Source organism: Struthio camelus, chromosome Z, assembly GCF_040807025.1.
Source record: "Struthio camelus isolate bStrCam1 chromosome Z, bStrCam1.hap1, whole genome shotgun sequence".
In the NCBI taxonomy this organism is placed as follows: Eukaryota; Metazoa; Chordata; class Aves; order Struthioniformes; family Struthionidae; genus Struthio; species Struthio camelus.
The window spans coordinates 70,349,783-70,372,388 of record NC_090982.1 but is presented as its reverse complement, the minus strand read 5'-3'; the positions used below and the strand labels follow the sequence as shown (position 1 = coordinate 70,372,388).

At 38.8% G+C, this 22,606-nt stretch overlaps 2 protein-coding genes across 2 annotated transcripts in view; both read left to right on the top strand.

Moving 5' to 3' along the window:
• The window catches only part of LOC138064448 (integrin alpha-1-like), a 72,160-nt gene that overhangs the window by 5,088 nt on the left and 44,466 nt on the right, over nucleotides 1-22,606 (top strand). The gene's annotated exons all lie outside the window — the stretch shown is intronic.
• LOC138064449 (protein pelota homolog) lies at nucleotides 854-4,565 on the top strand. Its single transcript, XM_068927050.1, has 2 exons — nucleotides 854-1,686; nucleotides 2,872-4,565. The coding sequence occupies exons 1-2, from the start codon at nucleotides 961-963 to the stop codon at nucleotides 3,301-3,303; spliced, it is 1,158 nt and encodes a 385-aa protein (XP_068783151.1). The 5' UTR covers nucleotides 854-960; the 3' UTR covers nucleotides 3,304-4,565.

Sequence of the window (22,606 nt, the reverse complement as noted above, 5' to 3'; positions counted from 1 at the left end):
TCTGTAAACATGATCAAACTAGAAACTAGTGGCCTCCTTTCCACATCTACAGATGTTAGATAGTACTGGCTGTAGTCCGTGACCCTGAAGTACTATATGGCATTCACTTATTACCCCGATTAAAACTGGCTATTTAGCCCTACTTCTTTATTGCCTCTTCCTCGCTCTGTAACAGTACCCTTCCACATCTCCTTAGTTGTACATCTATGTAGCTCTCTGACTTTAATCTGTGAGGCAGTGTGTTAAAGGTTTTTGGAAGTCTGAATAACCTCTTGTCGAAACGAGTTGAAGCGCTACATGCACACACAGCACAAGACAGCATCAAAACGTAAAGAGCTAAAGGGGAAAGGGCCAGCGAAGGCCCCGGCCCCCTCCTGCCTCGCAGCACGGAGGTGCATTGCGCCGAAAAGGTTTTCCTTCGGGGATCCCTGCAGCCTGCTTGGCCAGGGCTTGCCGCGACTCCCCCTCCTCTCCCGACCGTCCTAGCCGCCTCCCGGCGGGCAGGGGGCGGGGGCGGGCAGCGACACCGCGGCCCTCACCGCTGTCGCTGACGGTTGGGAGCCGGTTCCGCGCTCGACGTCTGCGCGCGCGCGCGCCAGCTCTGGACGCAGCTGCGCCGGCGGCTAAGTTGCGCATGCGTGCGGGGGAGTCGCGGGTCTCGTCGGCGCCTTTTCCGGACGGAGTGTGCGCATGCGTGGGGGAGGGGCGCCCCTGTGGGCTGGCGGCGCATGCGCAGGGAGCGTGGCGAGGGACCGGTAGCCCTGTTTAGAGGAGCCGGCACGTCGCGGCCGGGGTTGAGCGCAGGCCTCGCCACCGTGGGCTGGGGCCGGGTGTCCGCCGCCGGGGTCGGGGGGCTGCCCGGGAGCGCGCAGGGCCCGCGGCGAGGGCGCGCGGGGCCCGGGCTGAGGCCGGCGCAGCCGAAGGGAAGCCGAGGGCGCGGCGGCGCCGGGGGCCGCCGAGATGAAGCTGGTGCGGAAGGACCTGGAGAAAGATAACGCGGGGCAGGTGACGCTGATCCCCGAGGAGCCCGAGGACATGTGGCACACCTACAACCTGCTGCAGGTGGGCGACAGCCTGCGGGCCTCCACCATCCGCAAGGTGCAGACCGAGTCGGCCACGGGCAGCGTGGGCAGCAACCGCATCCGCACCACCCTCACCCTCTGCGTGGAGGCCATTGACTTCGACTCGCAGGCCTGCCAGCTGCGGGTCAAGGGCACCAACATCCAGGAGAACGAATACGTCAAGATGGGGGCCTACCACACCATCGAGCTGGAGCCCAACCGGCAGTTCACCCTGGCCAAGAAGCAGTGGGACAGTGTGGTGCTGGAGCGCATCGAGCAGGCCTGCGACCCGGCCTGGAGCGCTGATGTGGCGGCTGTGGTTATGCAGGAGGGGTTGGCTCACGTCTGCCTGGTCACCCCTAGCATGACCCTCACGCGTGCCAAGGTGGAGGTGAACATCCCTCGCAAGCGGAAAGGGAACTGCTCTCAGCATGACCGCGCTCTGGAGAGGTTTTATGAGCAGGTGGTGCAGGCGATCCAGCGGCACATCAACTTCGAGGTGGTGAAGTGTGTGCTGGTGGCCAGCCCAGGCTTCGTACGGGAGCAGTTTTGCGACTACATGTTTCAGCAGGCAGTCAAGACCGACAACAAGCTCCTGCTGGAGAACAGGTCCAAGTTCCTGCAGGTAAGGGGCTAAACTACTTCCACAGTGGGTGATTACAGAGGTTTGAGAGCTGCTTGTGGTGATGGAAGAGAGTTAAGAGAGTGGTGGGAAGTAATTCACTCTCTAGAGAACATAACTTTGTCTTATCATGAGGAAGTTATTGTGGTGCCTCTGAAATTATAGGCTAGTTATGCAGGACAGGGATGTTTCTTTCCTAGGACAGCTTAAAGGGGAGTAGAGAAAATACTTAATACTTGAAACCACCTTAAAGCCCATATTTTTTGCCTCATTAAGACTGAAGTACAAGCTGGAAAATGGTTCAACTGTGCTGTTAATCTGCCATACTGTGTGGCATATATGTTTAATAACAACTTTCTAAAGATTTTTTTTAAAAATAAAAATATTGAAGTACCTGAGTGTAGCGTAGGTTACTTAATGTTGCTGTTAGTTTTGTAGCAAATAGGTAAAGATTATGCAGCCACGATAAGGTAAAAATTATGCGAACTTTTTTACTGTTCCTTAGCTATTTCTTTGCTTCAGTGTCTTATTTTCCATTCACTAAAGAAGGCAAAAGCAGCACAAAAAAGAAGTTTCATAGTATCACTTCTGAATTATAGCAGGGCTGTAGTCTAGGCCTTCAAAACTATTGGGGGTCCCAGTATTTAATGGGCACAAAGTTTAGGAGTCTTAAATTGCACATAGAAGCCTATTTCTGCATTTATAGCAAAGCAATGACAGAAAGCATGAAAGGCTTTAATGTACTCAACTGTGTAGCTAGTATGTCTGCAAACCTCAAAAGCAAGGCTTGATGCTTTTGCACTATATCCTTGCAACTTTAAGAGGTCTTCCTCTTCTTAAATACTTTAAAGGCTGAAGAAGACCTAGTTTCTCAGTAGAACCACATGGCTCTACCTTAGAGCTTTGTACAATACCTTGCTTATAAAAAGCAGTCTGGATAAGAGAAGCATCTTTCCGACACTTCCTAAAATACAAAGTTTGAGGGATTTGGGCTAGAATTGGCACTGCAGGAGAGGAACTCTGCTAGAAAAGGAATCATTTAAGTTTTAAGTAAACCCAAGCTAAACGCATAAATAGTGAGATAAATATTATGTATAGTGGAAACTATGTTTGTGCTTGGTTAATCAAGAAAATGGTCTTTTTTTTTTTTTTTTTAAATAAATGTATCTTTAACTGTGTTTATTGTAGGTCCACTCTTCCTCAGGACATAAATACGCGTTGAAGGAGGCCCTTTGTGACCCAGCTGTAACTAGCCGTCTCTCTGACACTAAGGCAGCTGGTGAGGTCAAAGCCTTAGATGACTTCTATAAAATGCTGCAGCATGAGCCAGACCGGGCTTTTTACGGTCTAAAACATGTGGAGAAGGCCAATGAAGCCATGGCCATTGACACGCTGCTGATCAGTGATGAGCTCTTCCGGCACCAGGATGTGGCTACGCGTGCTCGATACGTTAAGTTGGTAGATAGTGTACGGGAGAACATGGGCACAGTGCGCATCTTCTCCAGCCTTCATGTGTCTGGGGAGCAGCTTGGGCAGCTGACAGGGGTGGCAGCCATCCTGCGCTTTCCTGTTGCTGAGCTCTCTGACCAGGAAGATGAATCTAGCTCTGAAGAAGACTGATCATGGTGACTTCATTCCACCCTTTCTTTTCCCAGTTCACTTTGAAAAGACAACAAACACCTTCTCTTCCTAAAGACTATGTGCAGATGTGCCATGGCATGTAATTTAAGTTTTTGATAGCATTTCTTACAATATAAAGCTGTGATCAGCACTCTTAACGGATATCTGTTCTATGATTACAGTTATGGGTATACTGTGGATTGGAGCTGATTGTTTTTGCAAGTTATACTCTGTACTTTCAGCAGTACAAGAAACTGATTTCACTCCCAAAAGCAGTTCTTTTTGCATATTCGTGCAGACTGGCAGCTTAATATTTTGGAGTGTGTATTCAAAGATAATAAATTAAGAGGGAGAAACATGCCAGACTGTCTTTATTTCTGTTTTTAAGTGCTTGAAAACAGTATTACAAAATAAGTCTTAAAAACTTCTTCAGATAAGACCTTTCCAAACTGAGCTTGATCTTCTTAGGTACTCACTTTCCACATCTTAGGAAGAAGGGTAGAGGAGTGGGATGAATGTCAGCTGTTAGGAGCTTTCTTGTATGGATATACTTGTACACTTGCATAATTTTGGAAATATCTGAAGCAATCTTTCAGAAACTAGACCTTTTAAGTTATTTCCTCCCTGATGTAATAGCAGACGTAGGACAGATTGTGGAGCTCAGTAAGTCCATTTGAGGTATCTCTTAAATGATGTTTTCTTGGAAGATTGTTCCGAGGGCTAACAAGGGGAATGATGTATTTTGCAATTGACTGTTTTCTAATGAATTAGCATTGGAATTATTTCATGCCTAGTTCTGCAGAACCTTATCAATATAAGTGTGGCTTACAGAAACAGATCCCTGGTTTCTGTTGGGAATCTTTTGAGTATTAATAGTTCTGATAATTTCATAATCTGTTATTTCACTACCAGTGTACCCGTTTAAAAACATTTATTTCCAATTTATAGCTTGTACATATAAATTACAATTTTATAAGCATAGCTGCAGCCTGAGATACTGATAACTGTAAAAATCAATGGTGTTTTTCCAGTTGTTCAGTACAACAGTACTATCAGAACTACAATGAGTTTTATTTCCATTAAACATTATATCTTAGGCTGAGGAAACAAACTACTTTCATATTCTGACAAGATCCCCTGCAAGGGGATTGTTTAACTTAAACCTAAGGTTGGTGTGTAAGTAAGCTTTTGCTTTATGTGTGTGAGTGGTGTCTGTGTGGGGGTGCGTTTTTGTAAATGGGAGAAGATGGGAAAGACTTGCCAAAAATGAGAATAAAATTTAAGAAAACGTACCAGAGACTTCTGAAATACAGATAGGGACATAATGATTGAGGAGTGAAAATTAAAAACAAACAAACAAAACCCACTTTCAGTCTAGGCAGAGTAACTTCAGAAAATTATTGATTTTTTTTCCTTTTTTTTTTTTTTAACCTTTAAAATGCTGTTGTATGCTAGCTCTGTGATTTTGATAATATTAATCTATTGCAAAGTTTTACCAACTGAAACTTTAGCCTAGACCTATTGATGAGGAAGTCTGTGTGCATTAAAAGCCCTCTGCCATCCTGTCTTTCACATCATGTTAATAAAGTACGGCTCTAATATGCATTCTCTTCATGCACTTTTTAGACTGTGTGAATGTTGATTCTTCTGTCAATGAAGACAAGCCCTTAAAGCAGTTCTTTTAGAGTACACAACAACAGTGTTATTTGAGCCTTAGTTTTATCCTGAGTGGTGTTGAATGCCCTCTATCCCAGAATCCTTAACTAGATTTCTTTCAACTATTAGAACTGGTTAATTTAAAAATGATGTTCGTTCTTATAAAAGTCTGCCTAAGCTGCCTAAACACTTGGCCCGCTAGCAAGCACGTGAATTTGTGCTATGTACTAGGTTAAGTGTAAAGAATGTATTCAGCACTTGGAAGAATCAGACTACTTCAATAAATATTATTTAACAAATGATTGCTTGCATTAAGCAGTCTCATGCTGTCTAATGAGTCATTAATTTATCTTTCTAGGAAAGGCTAGTATATTAATATTTCTGTGCTTATAAGTATTGACAATTTGTTGCCATTGTAAGCTCACGGTACTTAAGATTATATTACAGTAGGAAATTCTTAATTTAATTCTTAGAAAACTAAAAGAGATCTAAAACACTTTAATATAATTTATTTGGACTCAAACTATTCTTAGACTGTCAAATGGTTTGCTCTTCTTTTGAACCAACTTGAGCCAAGTTACTCCATTTAAAAAAGAAATGGTGAAGATTTTTTGCTGTAGATTGTAGGAAGGTTACAGTGGCAATTCTGCAAGTCTTTACTTGTGTCTTGTAGTAGTTTTTCACTAAGAAAAAATGCAACCTGTTTGTTGTTTACTTTAAGGCATAACAGGAAGCATTTGGTAAGAAAATGTGTTCATAGTGATTCTTTGTAAATTTATATTTAGAGTTAAAACTCTGCACCAACTTTATAATTTAGGAATAGTATCTTTTCCTTTTATAGCTACTGTTATCATAGCATTAAGTCTCTGAAAGAAATATATCTAGTTGTCCAAAACATGGAAGGGTGGGATTTTTTTTTTTTTATTTTTAAACACTTTTGTAGTAAAATAGATACACAGTCATTATGTAGACAAGTGCATCCTGTTTCAGGAAACAGTTTAAGGGCTTGGTTTTGAAAGCAGACTATGCTCAGTAGTGCAGATGCTTTACCTGGCAGAATTCCAGGGATGTTAGTGTCTTTTACATTTAAGGGAACTTTGAATGGTTGTAAAGTCCATATTGGTGAAGATACTTGCTTAACAAAGACCTTAACTTCTGTTCATAATAGCACTTACAAAGGAGATGCACATTATCTGCAGTTTAAATCAGTAAGTGCTATAGCCATGGGAAAACATTTTTTTTATCCTTTCTTTGGAAATATATATACACATATATATATATAAAAGCTAAAATCTGTCCATAAACTAGAAATTGTTCTCTTAAGCCTAAAGTATTTAGTAATTTCAAACAATATCCTAATTTTTGTTCCTAATTGATTGTGATGTAATTCTGTGAATTAGTAACAAAATAATAAAGTAGTTTACAGTGTGTAACCATTTATTTTTAACACTTTTTAATACTTATTAAGTTTTGTAGGAAGGAAACTTTAAAAATGACAAAGTTTGCTTGATCCTGAAGCCTGATCTACAGTTAGCTCCAGAGATGCAAATAATTTCATTGATTTAGGTCACAGAGCCTCTCTTGCAAACTCATACCTTGGAGCAGACCCAAGTTTGTTAGTTGTGTCACCTTTGGCATTTAAATCTAGTTGTGATTATATCAGTTTTTTGTGGATTTTTATAGGATAAAGTTTGGTGCAAAACAGAAGGTCGCCACCAGCAATAGACTAAAGAATCCTATTAAGTATAAAGCAAAATAAAACATAAATCTCTTAGTGAAGTTATAAACCACTTTACGTGACCTGGGGAGTTCCCCATCTCTTTCCTTCCTGCCTTCCCCAGTGTGGACTACTTGAGTAAAATGCTGATAATAAATGATCTTGCAAGAGGAATCCTTCTAACTGTTTTCTGACCAGCTGTGTAACACAGGCCATAGCAGTTGTGCTCAATTTGTGATGTAACCCGCATGTTTTTTTTTTAAAGCCATGTACATGTCAGAAGTAATTTTGACCGTTTGCTACTATTTTCTTAAAGGTGAAGTAGCCCTGAAAGTAAAATCAGTCTTTCCCCTTTGAAGAGTTACTGAATTTAACTTCTAAGCTGCTGACCTTGGTTTGCCTTTTTCTGTGGAATTATATTATAGCTACCTTCTCAGTTAACTTATTTACAGTTTGAGCTATTTTAATTTCTGTCTGGAAGCTGCATCTTCCATCTGGTAATTGTGTTTGGTTCTATAAAGGCAAGGTGGGAGGTAAAACTATGTGCCTTTGATCTTTTTTTGTTGGCCGAAACTTTTCTTTTTTCTGAAGTTTTCACATGTCTAATTTTTTTTAAAGAAAATGAGTCTGTTTCATAAACGAAATGTCTAGTGTGGTAGGAAAAACATGTTCTCAAAAATTTTATGCTGTTTTATTGCAAGTCACTTCTGTGCAGTCTGATCTATTTCTTCTACACAGGATCTAGGAAAGCAATTTGCAAAATATGAAACTGCAATTTGAAGGCCTGCAATTAAGAATCTTTGTTTATAACAAAAAACTGGAGTCCCTTCAAGATTAATAATTAAAAAAAAGGGAATGACTTCAGAAATCTGTTTATCTCCATACTTTTTAGATAAGGCAAAACTTCAGACTTTAATTTTTTTCTTGCTTTCTGATATACTGGTTGCTTTTATGAATCCTCTTTTTTTTTAATATGCAGTTAAAATACTTATTATGGAATGAAGTTCTTAAAATGCAAAGGCAGGTGGATCTGCAGTGTTTCAGACTGATTGTTGGGGGAAAAGAACCAGTTTCTTCTTCATAGAACTATGCTAAAGTGGGGGAGGATACAGCTCTGATAGCTATTCTCCCACCTCAGTTCTTGTTAGATATGCAGCTGCAAATTTTTATGACATCATTAAATAATAATGCTGTATGCTGTTGGGGCTTATGATTTTTCAATTTTAGTTTGATTTGCTTATGGTGGTAATGGAAGAGAGCGAAGATGTTACGCTATCTGATTTTCAAGCATCTGTGATTCTCTTATAACAGCCACAACTTACATTAAAAGACTGTTGTATTCAGATTTTGTGTAAGAAAACCGTATTCTATGAACTTACAATTCTGCTAATTTGGATTTAAGCAAATGCCTAAGCACTTGGATCTTGTGATTATATTACCATTTTTAATTTAAGCTCTGACATGGGCTAAGTCTGGGCTTTTTCAGCAGTGGAAAGAGTAAACATAGGCTGTTGAGTTGTTGTGTGACTTAATAAACATAATGCTTGGTCGAGCCAGATTTTTTCTACTTGACTCACATAGTATGGTGACACTGATTTGAAGTTCCCTGCTTGCATGATATAGAATATAAGGGAAAGAAATGTCTCCATTATAACAACCAAACTGTAGCATCTATTCTCTCCAAACTTCTCAACTTGACTGTATTAGAAATACAGTATAGTTTTTCTGGCAGAAATTGTCTCCTAAGGTGTCTCAGCCTGAAATGGAGTGTGAGGAAAGGGTCTCTGAAATCATTTTTGTTTATTCGGCTGTCTGAAAATAATTCTTCCTTTTGTCCCACTTGAGGGCTGTACAAGAAACAGGGGAGCTGATATCAGAGCCACACTGCTTCCAAGTCAACGTCTTCTGGGAAATGCAACATTAAGCAGCAGTTCTTGAGCACTGCCAGCTCCTGTCAAATTTTTCTATATTGATCTCTAATTTATTGTTCTCAATTCTGGAAATGCAGTGTTCACAGACAGTGTAATTACTGTCATGCTGCTCTGATAATTACTTAGAATTCAACTTAGAGCTGATAAGGAATCCTCTGACAGAATAGCTTTTCGTTAAAGAATCTTAGTTAGTTGAAACCAGTCCATCTTTTTAGGAATGTACATACCAGACTTGACAGGTTTTCTTTCCCTCCAGTCCAAAATGGAATTTCTAATTAAAGCCAACCTTAGAATAGCAAAGAGTCTAGAGTTCAGGGAGTCATATGGGACAAAAGACACGAAGCCTTAGATGGTTCTCTGATTCATTGTTAGCATGAGACTAAAGATGCTCCCGCTTCTGTTGGTCTCTTAAGTAAGTACTGTTCCACGCTGTATAGATAACTAAATTTATTTTGGCTGAGACAGCTGAACCACAACTGTCTGTCCCACTCAGGTGGGATATGTCTTGGTATGTGGGAGATGATTTTCAGATTTCTGATCTGAACAAGACAGGAAAGTGATTTAAAGTTGGGACTGTTCCTGCCTAATATGCTACAACCATGATCTTCATGTGTCAGAAGAGTCCTGGATAGAGGTCCATGTTTCAAAAAGGTTTTGAATTTGATGGCAGTCAAACAAATCACCTTTCAAAAGCAGGCAGATAATTTCCCATATGGCTTCAGTGCAAATCCTTAGAAGTTTAAGGCACTTAGGACAAGTTTTTATAGAGGAATTTTTACTTGAAGGACTTAAAATCCAGGAAATGAGACAAAAAATGTATGTGAAGAGAGGGAGAAAAAGGAAGGAAGGAGGAAATAAAGAGTTCCCAAAGAACATAGTAACTTAATAAATTTTAAAAAATACCCTAACTTGACTCTTAGCTTGTAGTTGAAGGAATGATTTAGGATGCAGGCTTGGTCTATATCTTCAGACCCCAAGAACTGTTTACAGTTGGAGGAGCTTGGTAGCAACTACAACATTTAGGATGTCTGACAGTTGGTTATCAAACAAATGATCATGAACTTTTCCCTCAAAGGTTTCTATACTCTGTAAGCTGCAGCAGGTTTTGCTAAAGAGAATTGTATCATCTTTGATCTGCAATGTTTAGTCTAGTGACTTCTTCAAGTGTTTGATACTAGTATAAATATATTCATTTAGCTGTGAGAGTATTAGTTACGTTTATTCATCTTACCCAAATAGTTGCCCTAAGAACACTTCTGCTCCCTTAGGTAAAGGTCACTGCATTATCCTGTGCAGGTTATTCCTCTCCTGAATGGAAATTGCTGAACCGCTGTAGGGTACAGATACGAGAAGCTTAAATAGGTGACACTTAAATAGACTTTCTTTAAGTATGTTCCTGCACGAGTGTCAGTGTCTGGCAGGACGGCTGAGCGCTCTGGTGCTGTGGCTGCCTTTGCTGCGAGGTGATAACCTGGGAAGTGCCAGTGCGGTGGTGGTAGGAGGGAGAAGAGGAGCGGCTGCTCAGTGAGGGAGTTCTTCCCGTGTCCAGGGCAGTGTGGAAAGACAAAAAAGGTTATGGCTCTGTGGAAAAGAGGAGACATTGTGCTAGGCACAAGACCTCTTCCCTGAAGAGAGCAGCAGTGGATGTTTCAAATATTTGCACTTGATTCTAACAACTCATCTTCAGTTTAGGGCAACGAGAAGGTACCAGCTAATGGGATTAAGCTGGTACCCCAGGTAGAGAAGCCTTGAGCGTGAGACTTGAAATTGAGATATTGAGAGCTCAAGAGAGCTTGCTAATCTTGTCACTGTGTAGTCGCTATAATTTCTGATGGGGCTGCGGCAGAAACGTTACATGTGGAGTCACTGATACACCTATGGATTGTGAAAGAGTGCCCTTTTCTTTTTTTCGCTTTGTACCTGTCTGTGAATGCAGCTTTTTTTCTTTCTTTTTTCTTTTACAAAATTAGTATGTAGTGCTTCATGAAACAGGCAGATGTGCTGTGGTGGCAATCAGCTTGATAGGCAAAGGAAAACTTTCTAATGAGACATAGAAAATCAATCAAAGATGATTGAAATAAACCCTGCACAGAGTTTTTGAACAGGAGTTTAGTGAAAAGAAACAGTAAGAGGAAGCCAGAAAAAAAAAAAGATCATGTTGAAAGATTTTAATTATTTTTTTATTTTAACGAATGTTTCAGGTTACATTTGAACTGAAACATTGTTTTCTAAATTAATCAGACTACTAGTCAAGCCATTCTGATGACAAGTTTTTATGCCTTCTTTCTCTTAAAAGTCTCAAAAGTTAGTTATTAAAAATCTGCTGACAGACAGTCATTGAGTTGCCCAGTCAAGCATTCTGATCTTGGTAAACAACAGATTTATGATTGCTTAAGCCATTGCAAGTTGTCTACATGTGTTTTATGCAAGTCTTTATTTGCACGATCATGTGCTGTTTTCATTATGATACAAAAATCCTCTTTTGTGTTCAGAAAGTATCGAGAAAGAATCAAGAAGGTGTTCAGAAAGAATCAAATTAATGTTTCACTGACAGCTGCAAATCTAACCCTTCCTAACTTTGAAGACCTGTCCTTCTAGTCTCGATAGATTATAAAAGCTTAGAATAGTCTTTTTTTTTTTTTCAAGGGGGGGACATTTACTGAAATTGTCACTGCAAATGTTTAGAGCTTTAGTCAGTAGGGTTTTGATATTGAATGTTTTCACTCTTACTTCTAAGACACTTGCAAAACTAATTCGTTCTCTAGGCTAAATACTTTCATTTTGACACAAGAACTGACCAGGAATAAATGTATGCTGGAACATAGAAAATTTCTAGTACCGGAAAAATGAGAAGTGGGAATAGCCTTCCAGTAAGAATAATCAGAGCAAAAGGTCTCTTTAGTATGGAGCTTGTTTACCCTGAAGAATATGCTGTAGCTGCCAGCAATAGGTAGGTATCAACTCAGCAGTTCTGTACCCTGTGCTCTGAACAGAAACAGAGAGTTTGTCACTGTTGTTGATTTAGTGGAGTGCTGAGTTCGCCCTGTGTCAGTTCAATTCTTAGTGCATATGGTCACACCGAGTCTCAAAAGACAGGCCAATTTGCAAGGCAACACAGACCTCATGTCAGGACTGGGTTAGCAGGGATTGTTTTTCAAACTTTAGCTGACTGAAAGCGATCAGTTGCTGCTCTTTTACTACAGCTGAAACTGTAGTTCAGATGTTACTTATGTAAAGCTGGTGGCAGATCTTTGCTATGGAAGCGCAGACTTGCAAAAGTTCTAGGAATATTGAGATACAGGTTAGTGGTACATGACTCTCTTTGCCGTTTTTAAAAGGTCCTTTTTAAAAAACTGCTGAATACTTGCAGCTCCTGTTGACTTTGGAAAATTCATTCATGGTTAAATATCACCAAAAATGGAATAGCTGACCTTAGCTTCTCAGACTTCTATTTACCTTGGACAAATGATGTCTACACAAGAAAATAACATTTCCTCGCAGTTAAACTTCCATAGTACTTCTGTGAAGTTGACACAGATCTTCGAAAGAACAACCGATTCTTTCTTGAACTGTTGTTAGCTCTAGAAACTTTTTCTGAACAGAACTGAGCTGGACAGATATCTTAAAATCACAGATGTACTTCATGTGCTGTGGGTGGGAAACGTAAGGTATTAGCACCGGTAATTCATGTAGAAAGCTCTATCTTAAACTGCATCTAAAAAACAGGATGTTTTTCTCCCTCCACAGTCGGACATTAATTTTGGGGGAGAAACAAACCTTCCTCTTATATTCTGTTCATGGCTAGTTCCAGATTTCCCTGAATTGTTTATTGACCAGTGAAAAAGCACATTTGCAGTAAAAAGACCTGAGATTAATTCTGTAATGCTTTCAGCTGGCTTCCAGATAAAATCCTTCCAACAGTACAGCAAAGGCGGTGTATGTGCTCTTGTTCTTGCAAGAGTGTCTGCTTCCATTTCCCTTTCAGACTTAGTAGATGTGGTTGATTATGCGTATTATTACGCTTAAGTTATCCATATGCTACTATTCAATAGTGATAATTTATGATGTCATTCTAGCTTTTGGAGAATGTATTGAATTTTGAAATTAAAAACAAAATATATTTATAAAAATATAACATAGAAAGAAATATATTAAATTCCTTATAAACTGTTAATGTTTTTTTTTTTTTTCCGGTGACTTTATTTCCCAAAATGCACTGTGAAATGACAATGGTAGGGGCACATATCTTGAGTATATTTCACATCAAAGATGTTACACGTGAGAATTTCAGAGAATAAGTTTCTAACATATGCCATGCCATGAATTACTGGTACATTGATTCATTCACATAAAAGCTAGCTTTTGTCTCTTGCCTGTAGATTATGTTCACTTTGAAGGTAAACTGGAGATGAGACACTAATATAGAAAATGAGGAGCCTGTAAAAGTCTTTGTTGTGCTTTTTTTAGGCCATGAGATGAGTAAAGCTGCTTAGGTATCTGCAATTTATGAATTGCCTAGTGCAATCCCAGTTGTTCTTGTGTCATTTTCTGTTCAACTGTCAAAGTGGAGTGTAGAACAATGAACTAACTTTGTATTGCTACTCTTAAGTTTTTTCTTAGAGTGCAATGTCTTTTGTGACTTGTGGTATGTGGAAGTGGTTTTTATGGCTATTTCTAGATTAGGCAGCTATTTTATGGCTGCTTATGCTCTTAGAAGGTAGGATTTAATGACCACTGTGGTCACTTGCAGTCCCACATTCCTAACTACTTGGGTTTCTCAGTTAAAAATGTATAATGTGTGTTGTCACTGAGCCATATTTTTTAAATTATGCGGAGCAAGCAAAGAGTTCTTAGTACAGTTAACGATTCATAGGTTCGGGAGCACAAACTGAAGAGGGGAGTAAGGAAAGAGGCTGGCTGAGGATTATCTTCCCTTTCCCCAATGGACAGGAGAAAGGTGCAAACCAGAATACCTCTAGAAGTCTTGTAGATAGCTGGTACTGTGATTATCCATGCTAATGTACAGTTAAGAACAGCCCAGATCTTGCTACTGAGTAGGTTAATACTGATATGTTTAAACAGACAGCATCTGCTCTGCAGCGTTCTCAGACAACAGAACAGACTATTCCATGTTGGAATTTATCTGCTGTACGTTTGGGGATGAAGAGGCGCTTCCATTTGACCTCATGATATGAGAAATGCTGGCATCTGGGGCCCTTTCTTGGTAGAATTCCAACATTGCAACAAATAATGACTTTCTTTTCCATTACTGCCTGTAGCAAAGTCTTAGCAAATATATTCCCACTGTAGTCATGACTTCTAGTTACTGGTGTGAGAAAATGTTTAAAACAACATCTTGAACAATATTATTGATGATACAGCAAAAGAATACTTGCAAAGAATTGAAAGCAACAGAAAATCGGAACTGTTTGTATGATGGTCCTCTTTTTTCTGTCTAAACTCAATGTCAAGAATTTTTTAATTTTTCAAAATTTGTTTTAGCAACAGCAAATTTCATCCCTTACTCTCCAGCTCTCAGAAAACTGCAAGTGTCATTATTTAAATTTACAAACACCGGTTTAAACTTAACTAGAATGTTTACCTCTTTACTTTCTGTTATAGGCTGTGGTAGTGTCTCTCTGTGCAGTTCAATTGGAGTTCAGTTTGTAAAAACCATTTTGATTTACATTTTGCTGCAACTTGTTGTTAGCTGCACTTTATATACGAAGTTCTTCTGAAAATAATGTAAAACTCTTTATGCTAAAAAGGTAGGAGTTTTCAGGTCACTATTAAAGTAAGGAAGTAAATATTGTCAATGTAGAGGAAAAAATGATTTTTTTTTTCTATGTAGTCATATGAAGATGAAGTAGCATAATGACCCCCTCTTACTCTAGTAGAAGTTGACTTAAATAAGAAAATGACTATTCTGCTACATTCCAGTGAAAATTATCATAGTTCTGTTATTAGAAATATTAAGAAAGACATTCTGTATGCACCTTGATTGTACTTTGCAAGTTGATTTTTTTATTTTGTTGTTAATATGCGCATCTGAGATTTAACTGTGAAGTGTCTGTATTCCCACTGGGCTCTTCAATTTTAAGTTGGTCAAGCTCTCTTTTTGCTTTTTGGTAATTTTTCCACTACAGAAGAGGTGTGTAGGGCCAAAGGAAGAGATAGATATTTATGGCCTTCCATCTTGTCCATTCCACCACACCTATTACAGGTTTCTTGGATGACAGCTGAATTGATATTGATGCTTTTCAGAGACATCAAATAAACACAGTCTATGGACTAATGGCTTTTAGCCTGCGTGCTGACTGCATGTGTTTTTGTTGTACTGTATAATAACTGGCTTGAATTTAAGTTTTGTAGTGCTTTGGCTAGACGGGTGTGAGAGGGTCACGTTAGGATATTTACACTTCCTTCTGGAGGACTCCTCTTCCTGAAGCTTTTACTGATTCAGCTGAGAGCGAGCCAGTGATTATGCTGGGCATAAGGCAATGAAAGACATGAATTTGTAGCCATTGTGAAGTAAAGAAAGGGAAAAAGTTGCTGCTTTTCAGAAAGGTTTCAGAAAGGTTTTATTATCACCAGAGCACTTCTGCTCTGGTATTTGCCCAAAGACTGCTAATCTTTGAGCAAATCTACCCAGAAATCCATGAAAGCAATTGGGGAAATTAATTAACAAATAATGGTAATAGGTCAGAAAGGCAAAAACAAAAGTGCCCTCGGTCCTGGTGGGGAGACAGTAACGTGAATTTTCAACCAGGCATTATTTTTACATCAGTTATGTGCTCATTATGTTTCCTGGAATGTTCAAAAGGAACCGTGATCATTTCTCTCCTCCTGGGGAGTTTTAAAGGTAGTTGACTTTAAGTTCATTTGGATAGACTCATGAGCCTTTTTTGTGCCATGGTTCACATTCATGCTGTATTAACAGAACTATATTTTTTGTACATTAAAAATCAGCATAGTGGCAATATATCCATCCTTAGAAGTATATTAATTTGACTGCAATGTTTGGCAGTTTTCCCTGAACTTTTGACAGAGTATTTTTATTTCATTTTTCAAAGATTGCATGCTAGCTGGCAAGAGAAAGCATAAGTACAAAGCACAGATTCAAAAGAAGCTTAAAAATATGTAGAAAATGGCATTTGCAATTCACATTTGAAAATTGACAGGTAGTAATCTACTCCAGCTCACAGGTTTGGCCACAGTGTGATGAGTATTCAGTGCTTTCTTTCCTTCATGCTATAGTAGTATTCTCAAGATCATGAAAGCTCAGGAGCATGTTCCACAATGACGAAAGTCGTCGTTCTCTATCTTATCAAAATTAATTTTCCTTTGGGTAGAGGATAGGCATAAAACATACAGTTGAATATATATCCCTTAAACATCTCTGCCTCAGAATTTCTGATATATTCCTGCAAGCTTTCATGTGCTTTTATCATGAACTTCAGCTCTGCAATTGTAAAACACTTCCCTAATTTAAAGATGCATTTACGTTAACTGATTGTTAGCCATAGTGGAGGGGTGCTGCGTAAGGAAAGTTATACTTTTAGCAAGTAGTGATTGGGTTGACCTCCCTAACTAGTTGTGCTACCTATTGCTAGTTGTGCTACCTATTGCACAACCTAGCTACATCTTGGGCTGAATCACAGGCATAATGCTGAAGAAACTATTGCTTGAGATGATTTCTGTTATTATATAAGTTAGAGAAGGTATGGAGGTTGCTTATTTCAGAATGAAAATGTTGGGTTTACTTCCTCCAGTTAAGCTAGTGTTAAAGAAGTTAATTTCTCAGGGAATCTGAAAAGATTATTTAGACATATTTAGAAATTTTATAGCACTGTAGAAATAATAAGGCTTTGGATACTCAGGTAGCATCTTACTAGTTTTTGTTCACGATAAAACATAAGATTCTTATTGAACCTATTTAGCCTATTCATTTAGGGTAACAGTAATAAAATTAATCAGAATACTTAAAGAACTATGCTTTTTAGTGTAGGAAAAGCAGTCCTGTTAACAGTGTGGAGTCAGATGAAGAAATCACTATGGGAGAAGAGCTACCAGCTTGGGGTTTGCCGAGGATTAGATCGTGCATCCCACAGGGACAGCTGTACCCGGTTTACCAGGCTGGTTGAGACGAGGCTGCAGATTGGAAAGCTTACAGCAGCAGCACAGCAGCCAGCAAAACTGAGATTCACCATACCTGAGCAAGTAGAAAGCTTGTATAGAACAATCTGACACATCATACTTGACTCTTCCTATCAACCTAGAGAAATTTGTTGCAGAGGAAAACCTCCAAATGAATGGTCCATGAGCAGTTTTGGAGAGGGTTGTGAACAATACATTTTTCTGTAAGTTAAAGTACCCATGCTTATTCACTTAACCTTTTGCATGAAATTAATCTGTTATTCCTTTTTAAGCTCCTGGATTTTATTCCAGGAAAATAACTACACAATCATTTTAACTAGACTTTCTATGTGAAGTTTTAGTTAGTTATAGATGACTATAAATATAGTGTTATATTAAAAAAAAAAAAAAAAAAGTCGAGATAAAGGGTCCTGGGGGATTGTAGATAAAGCTAGATGGTAAGACACAGAAGTTATAGTGGGATGTTCAAGAGGAAATGAGCAAAGGAGGATGGCCTAAAGAGGTACACTAAGATTGTAGGGAACTGAATGGAGTGAAGTGATGATGGAAGGGCTCTAGATGGACTAGAGATCATAGGAGATGAAGCATTGTCTAGGAGTTGCCCTTTGGCCTTCAGTAACCTTCTAGACTTCTAAGCCTCTTTGCATACATCTGAACCAGTCTAAGACACAGTTTTCCATATGTGACTGCATATCTTTAAGGCTTTCTAGCCCTTCTGTGAGAAATTGTAAAGTGCTAAGAAATGTCCTGAGGAGAGGATTTCTTACAAGCTTTTAAACAAAATGGTTTTATTCGGTTGACAGTCAGTTGAGCAGAGCACATATTCCTGGACTCTGCTATTATATTTCTAAAAGTTTTGTCTTTTATTTTGTATTACTCATCTAGGACCACATTACAAAGCTTTGATTCAGTACATTTTCAGGCATTAAAGCTCTCTCCAGTACAAATTATTTGGTCCAAAGCCAGGAAAGGAAACTTTATTTAACAGGTTGTACAAAACATCTAACTGGGTTTGAAAGCTTGTGGCTACTGAATCTGGAACCACTTTCAAATATATATTTGTCTTTTTTGGATATTTATCTACTTAATTTTTTTTTTTCAATTCCAATTGTTTGAATTTATTCCAGACAGCCAATCTTTTGCTCTTCAAAGGTTAAAGATTAAAGAAAAAATGCTGCAGGCAAAATTATACAAAAGTTCTTTTGTAGCCCTGAAAAATAAAAGGCTTGATTTAAGCTCTACTGAAAAAAGATTGACAAGTTGAACAGTTTTTAAAAAATACACAGCTTTATTTGAAATACCCTGATATTTAGCCAGCCAGAATTGAATGCAGCATGAACTCGTACCACAGCCGCCTTGGCCTTCTGCAGTAAGGCCAAAGTACTCTGGCCTCAGAGCTCACAGACGGCAATTGTGCCACACATCCGTATTTTCTTCCACTTGGAAAATCTGTAACTATAACTCTTTTTCATAAGACAAGACTATATAATCCAGTAGTGGCATTTTCGCATATGAACCAAAAAATAAAATGTGAAGATTCTTCCCCTTACTGCACTAGCAAAGAATCCACTTTCACGTGTTTGACCCATCATTTCACAAGTAGTATTTTTATAGCTATGTCTTTACAAGCAGGTGCATGTTGAATCTTCCTATGCTACCAGCCAGATGCAGTCCAGCTCTAACCTAAATCCACAGTGTAATGTTGCTGGAGCTAGAAGACCTAAATGCCAGGAGAATTCATTTGCCCGGGCTCCGTGCTGCACTTCCCGAAGGACATCGCTACCGCTTCTTTTCTATAACTGGCTTGGTTCCAGCTAGCTGGGAGCAGCAAGCAGTACAAGCCTGCACGTGCCTACAAAAGACCACACACTGAAAACGTTATCAGTTTCCTCAAGGGAAAGAGTTTTCTAAATGCAAAGGATGATATTATTTGACACCTTCACCTCATTAAGCTTTTGTGGGAGGCTGAACCAGTATGCCCAGTCCTGCTCCCTTCACTGAATATCTCATCAACAACCTAGATACTTGATTTTATGCGATTTGCTTCATGTATTTCACAAAAGCACAACTGAGCTGGGCAGACTTTTGCAATGCTGTAGTCTTGCTTCTTTATCAGCATAAAATACTGTAAGAAGGCACTCAATAATTGACTTCTAAACTAGGACATCTTTCCTAATATTATTATGCTATCAGTACAGTTTTATCAGATGCACTTCTCTACGTTTTCAGGTCTTTAAAATATGCTTACAGTGTCAGTTGATGTACTATGTGCTATACAAGACATTATAGCAGTATTTTATTTTATAAGAGGTCCCTAAATAAGAGAACTCCATAAAATATTTTAATCTTCATCTTAAATTTCTCTGTGCTCCTTTATTGCCCAGGATAGATGTAGTCTGATTTTTTTCTCCTAAAAGCTTTTTTTTGGAGTTTCCCAATATTTTTCCAGTTATACCTACTTTGCAAGAAATTTCTACTTGTTTTGTTCTCCTTCTTTATTGCACTCAGACCTGCTTTGTTTCAGTCTTTTCTTGCAAAAGGCAGAGGAAATAGTAAAGGCATCTGAAATGCTATATTAGTAAATGTGAAATGGAACAAAAGTAACACTTTGACTACATGATGGTGAAGAGTAGTGTGTGGTTTAACCGCTGTGAACATGTAACCTCTGCTGAATACAAAACACAATTTTTTCTTTTCGAAGTTTTGCCAAACACAAGCATTTCTCAGAATAACCACCACTAATGGAGCATGCAATGGTTAGTTGCTCCTGACTGTACACAGATAAAATATCCTATCCCGAATTTATTTTCTTCTCTGCGTTCAGTCAGTAAACATGATGTCATTTATTGTGGGTGATTTGTGGTGATCTTCAGAAAAGAGCCAAGTGTTAGACTTCGTGCTACTGTTCTGGTTGTGTTTATATCCGTCTATTCTGGGAAAACAGAAGTACTTAATCTGTAGTTCTCTGCTAGAGTTTAGAGTGGCCAGGCAATATGCGTACAGACAGGTTCCAGGGAATTCAATTTTAAGCATTTTTGCACAAACAGTTTAGAGGCAGAAGAGCCAGGCAGACTCAGCATGAAAGGCTGGTTAAAAGATCCCATAACTGAAAAACTTGTATTAGTTGCTACTGGACAAGTATGTGCTACTACTTTAGGTTTGTAATAGAAATAATATTTGGGTTGTTGTCTGGGTGACTGAGTGTTAACCTTTGATGTGTAGATACAAACTGTGCTCGGCAAAGAACGCCTCATGCACCAGATAGTTTTCTAATGCAGTTCAAATTGGCAGTGAGAGGGAGGTTGTCCTAGGTCTTCTGTGCTGCCCAGTTTTTTACTGAACAAGGGTGTAAAAACTGGGATGTGAGTTTTATCTCTTGATATTCGTTTTCAGCAGATCTGATTAGTCCTTTGATCTGCATTTTATTTTACTGATTCTGTTAACATGACGTGAAGTATTTTAAAATCCTGATAACTTAATTTAGCTGTAGTAATTGCCATCAAGTGTGTAGTCAAATAGTGCATGCCTCACAAAAATGTTTTTTTCTCCTTAATCCACATAAATCTCAAAAGAATTCTCTTCAACTTCCCTGTAGCTCAGCATTTTCCACTGCTTCTGCCAATAGTCTTTTCACTTAATCTACACAACTTTGCTAGACGCAGATGAGATTGTGTACATATCAGACAGAAATTGGAAGTTTGGAAGAGTAGAAGCTAAATAGTGTTATTAATATAAAAAATGATTTTTGCAGTCATGCTCATCAATGTTTTTGCATGTTGTGAATCATCAGCTTATGTTGTGCAATATTCTTTTCACTGAAAATGAAATAAATCGTGAGTGCTAGGTTGCTCTAAGTGAGGGATGTAAATTATTATCAGTTGACCATGTAATGGGGGTCACCATAACTCCATTCTCCATTTACCCTCTGCAGATTTGAACGTGTCTTAGTAAGATTTCCTTCTATAGAATCTGTGGAAAATGAAATAAGATATCTTTACATTTATTAATTATTTATAATTTAATCTTACGCTGCTGATCATGACACTTTTATTCAAAAACAGTAAGTTCATGCTGTTGCATAGCCCCTGGAATCCACAGAAGGTCATATAATAATACGTTTGCATATTAAAACTTGATTTGTATACCAAAGCAGACTTTAAAGCACCTGATTCCTGGCTAAAATAGAACAAGAATTTGAGAGAGCGTAAGGGTAGCCATACTGGATCAGATCAAGACTGCATTTAGTCCAGTATGTCTCTAGCAGTGAATGTAAGTAGATAACCTAGAGGAAAGAGACCTAGACAAGCATATGCAATATTCCTCTTGTGCATTCTTCCAGCTTCCGAATGTTTCCAGCTGAGGGGATTTCCTGAGCCAGATGTGCTTTTTGTGTGGTTTGTAACCTGCAGTAGTTTTCTCTTTCATAGAGTCGCTCAGTTACCCCTTGAATCTACATAACATCTTTTGCCTGCGGCTTCTACAGAGCTAGTTCCTGCTGTGTGGAGAGTCACCTCCTCTCGTCTGTGATCAGTGTGGCCCCTCCTGGCTCCTTTAGCTGGGGAGACTCTTTACCATTGTAGCCAGTTCTAATTTGACCTCACTCAGAATCATGAGGACTTGGGGGCTAGTAGCAAACGGCTGGCATTTTTTCTTTATCTTCTAGTTTTTTTGTTTTCGCTTTTCACATTTTTAAACTTTTCCTTGTAGCTGTTAAGGTTAGAAATGTATTCTTTTAAAATTATCAGATTTGAAAATGCTGCATTAACATAGATTCATGAAACTTCACAAGCATTTGGTACAGTGAGTACACTGTAAAAATCACAGTAGTTGTCAATGCTTCATTTTTGTGAAGAAATTCCCTGTCTGTCAGCAGATGACGGAATCGTGATGGAGTCATACACAGTCATGCACAGAATGCCCGTGTAACCTTTGGTAGCTTTAGGAGACTATATTTGCAGAGATGAGCTGGAATTTGTGGCCTTTAGTGTTTCCTGTTAAAATACATTTTACATGTTATTGTAAGGTGAGCAAGGGTGAGGAAACATGTCTTTGGAGACCTCTAGGAGGAGATTCTTCTATCTTTTTCAGGGATTAAAGTGAGCAGGCTTCTGGAGGTCTTTAAGAGGCAAGGCGACACTTAGCATCCCCTTTTCTTCTTTGACTAAATAAGGAACTTAGATTCTTGCTTTAGCAGAATATTTCATTAGAACTGTTTCACTGTCAAAGAGGCAACTTGGGAGTCTTTAGTGAAGCAGCCTAAATCCCAACGCAGTGTGAAAATCAACAGTAGCAATTATTTTTACCCTGAGGTTTAACAGAATAGCTTGGAACCAATGTTAACTCTACTGAATTTTCAAAAGGCAGATTTTGTCACTTCATTTATACTTTGATGACAGAAAGTAGCTGAGGGAAACACCTATTGTACACAAGCAGGCATACCAGAATTTGTTTAACGGAAAACTTTTAAGAAGTTTAGACAATAGATGCATGAATTACTTTTCCAGCAAATTATTTCCCTCAGTCAGTTAACCTTTAAACTTTTCTTATTGTTTGCAGTGAATCTTTTCTAAGGAATAAAAGTAAACTCTGTTTCAATTGGTCCACTTATTTGTATTTCCTGGCTCTGGTTGGAGGGAGAAAAGCTAAAATAACACAAAAGAATTTTTGTTGTTATGGTTTTGTTTTTTTTTTTTGCTGTCCAGTGAAACCGGAAATACCTACTCACTGATAAATAGTCTTTTGTGATAATTGTACGACATTGCACAGGAAATAAGATATTAAGAGAGACAGATTAGCATTGAACATTTGGGACCCTAATTATAGTAACAAGCTCTATGCGAAT

What these genes read in the sequence shown, in the direction of transcription:
- LOC138064449 (XM_068927050.1), top strand. Translation starts at nt 961, where the DNA reads ATGAAGCTGGTGCGGAAGGACCTGGAGAAAGATAACGCGGGGCAGGTG. An exon ending in ACAGGTCCAAGTTCCTGCAG is followed by an intron (nt 1,687 to 2,871) that starts GTAAGGGGCTAA and finishes TGTTTATTGTAG; the next exon opens with GTCCACTCTTCCTCAGGACA.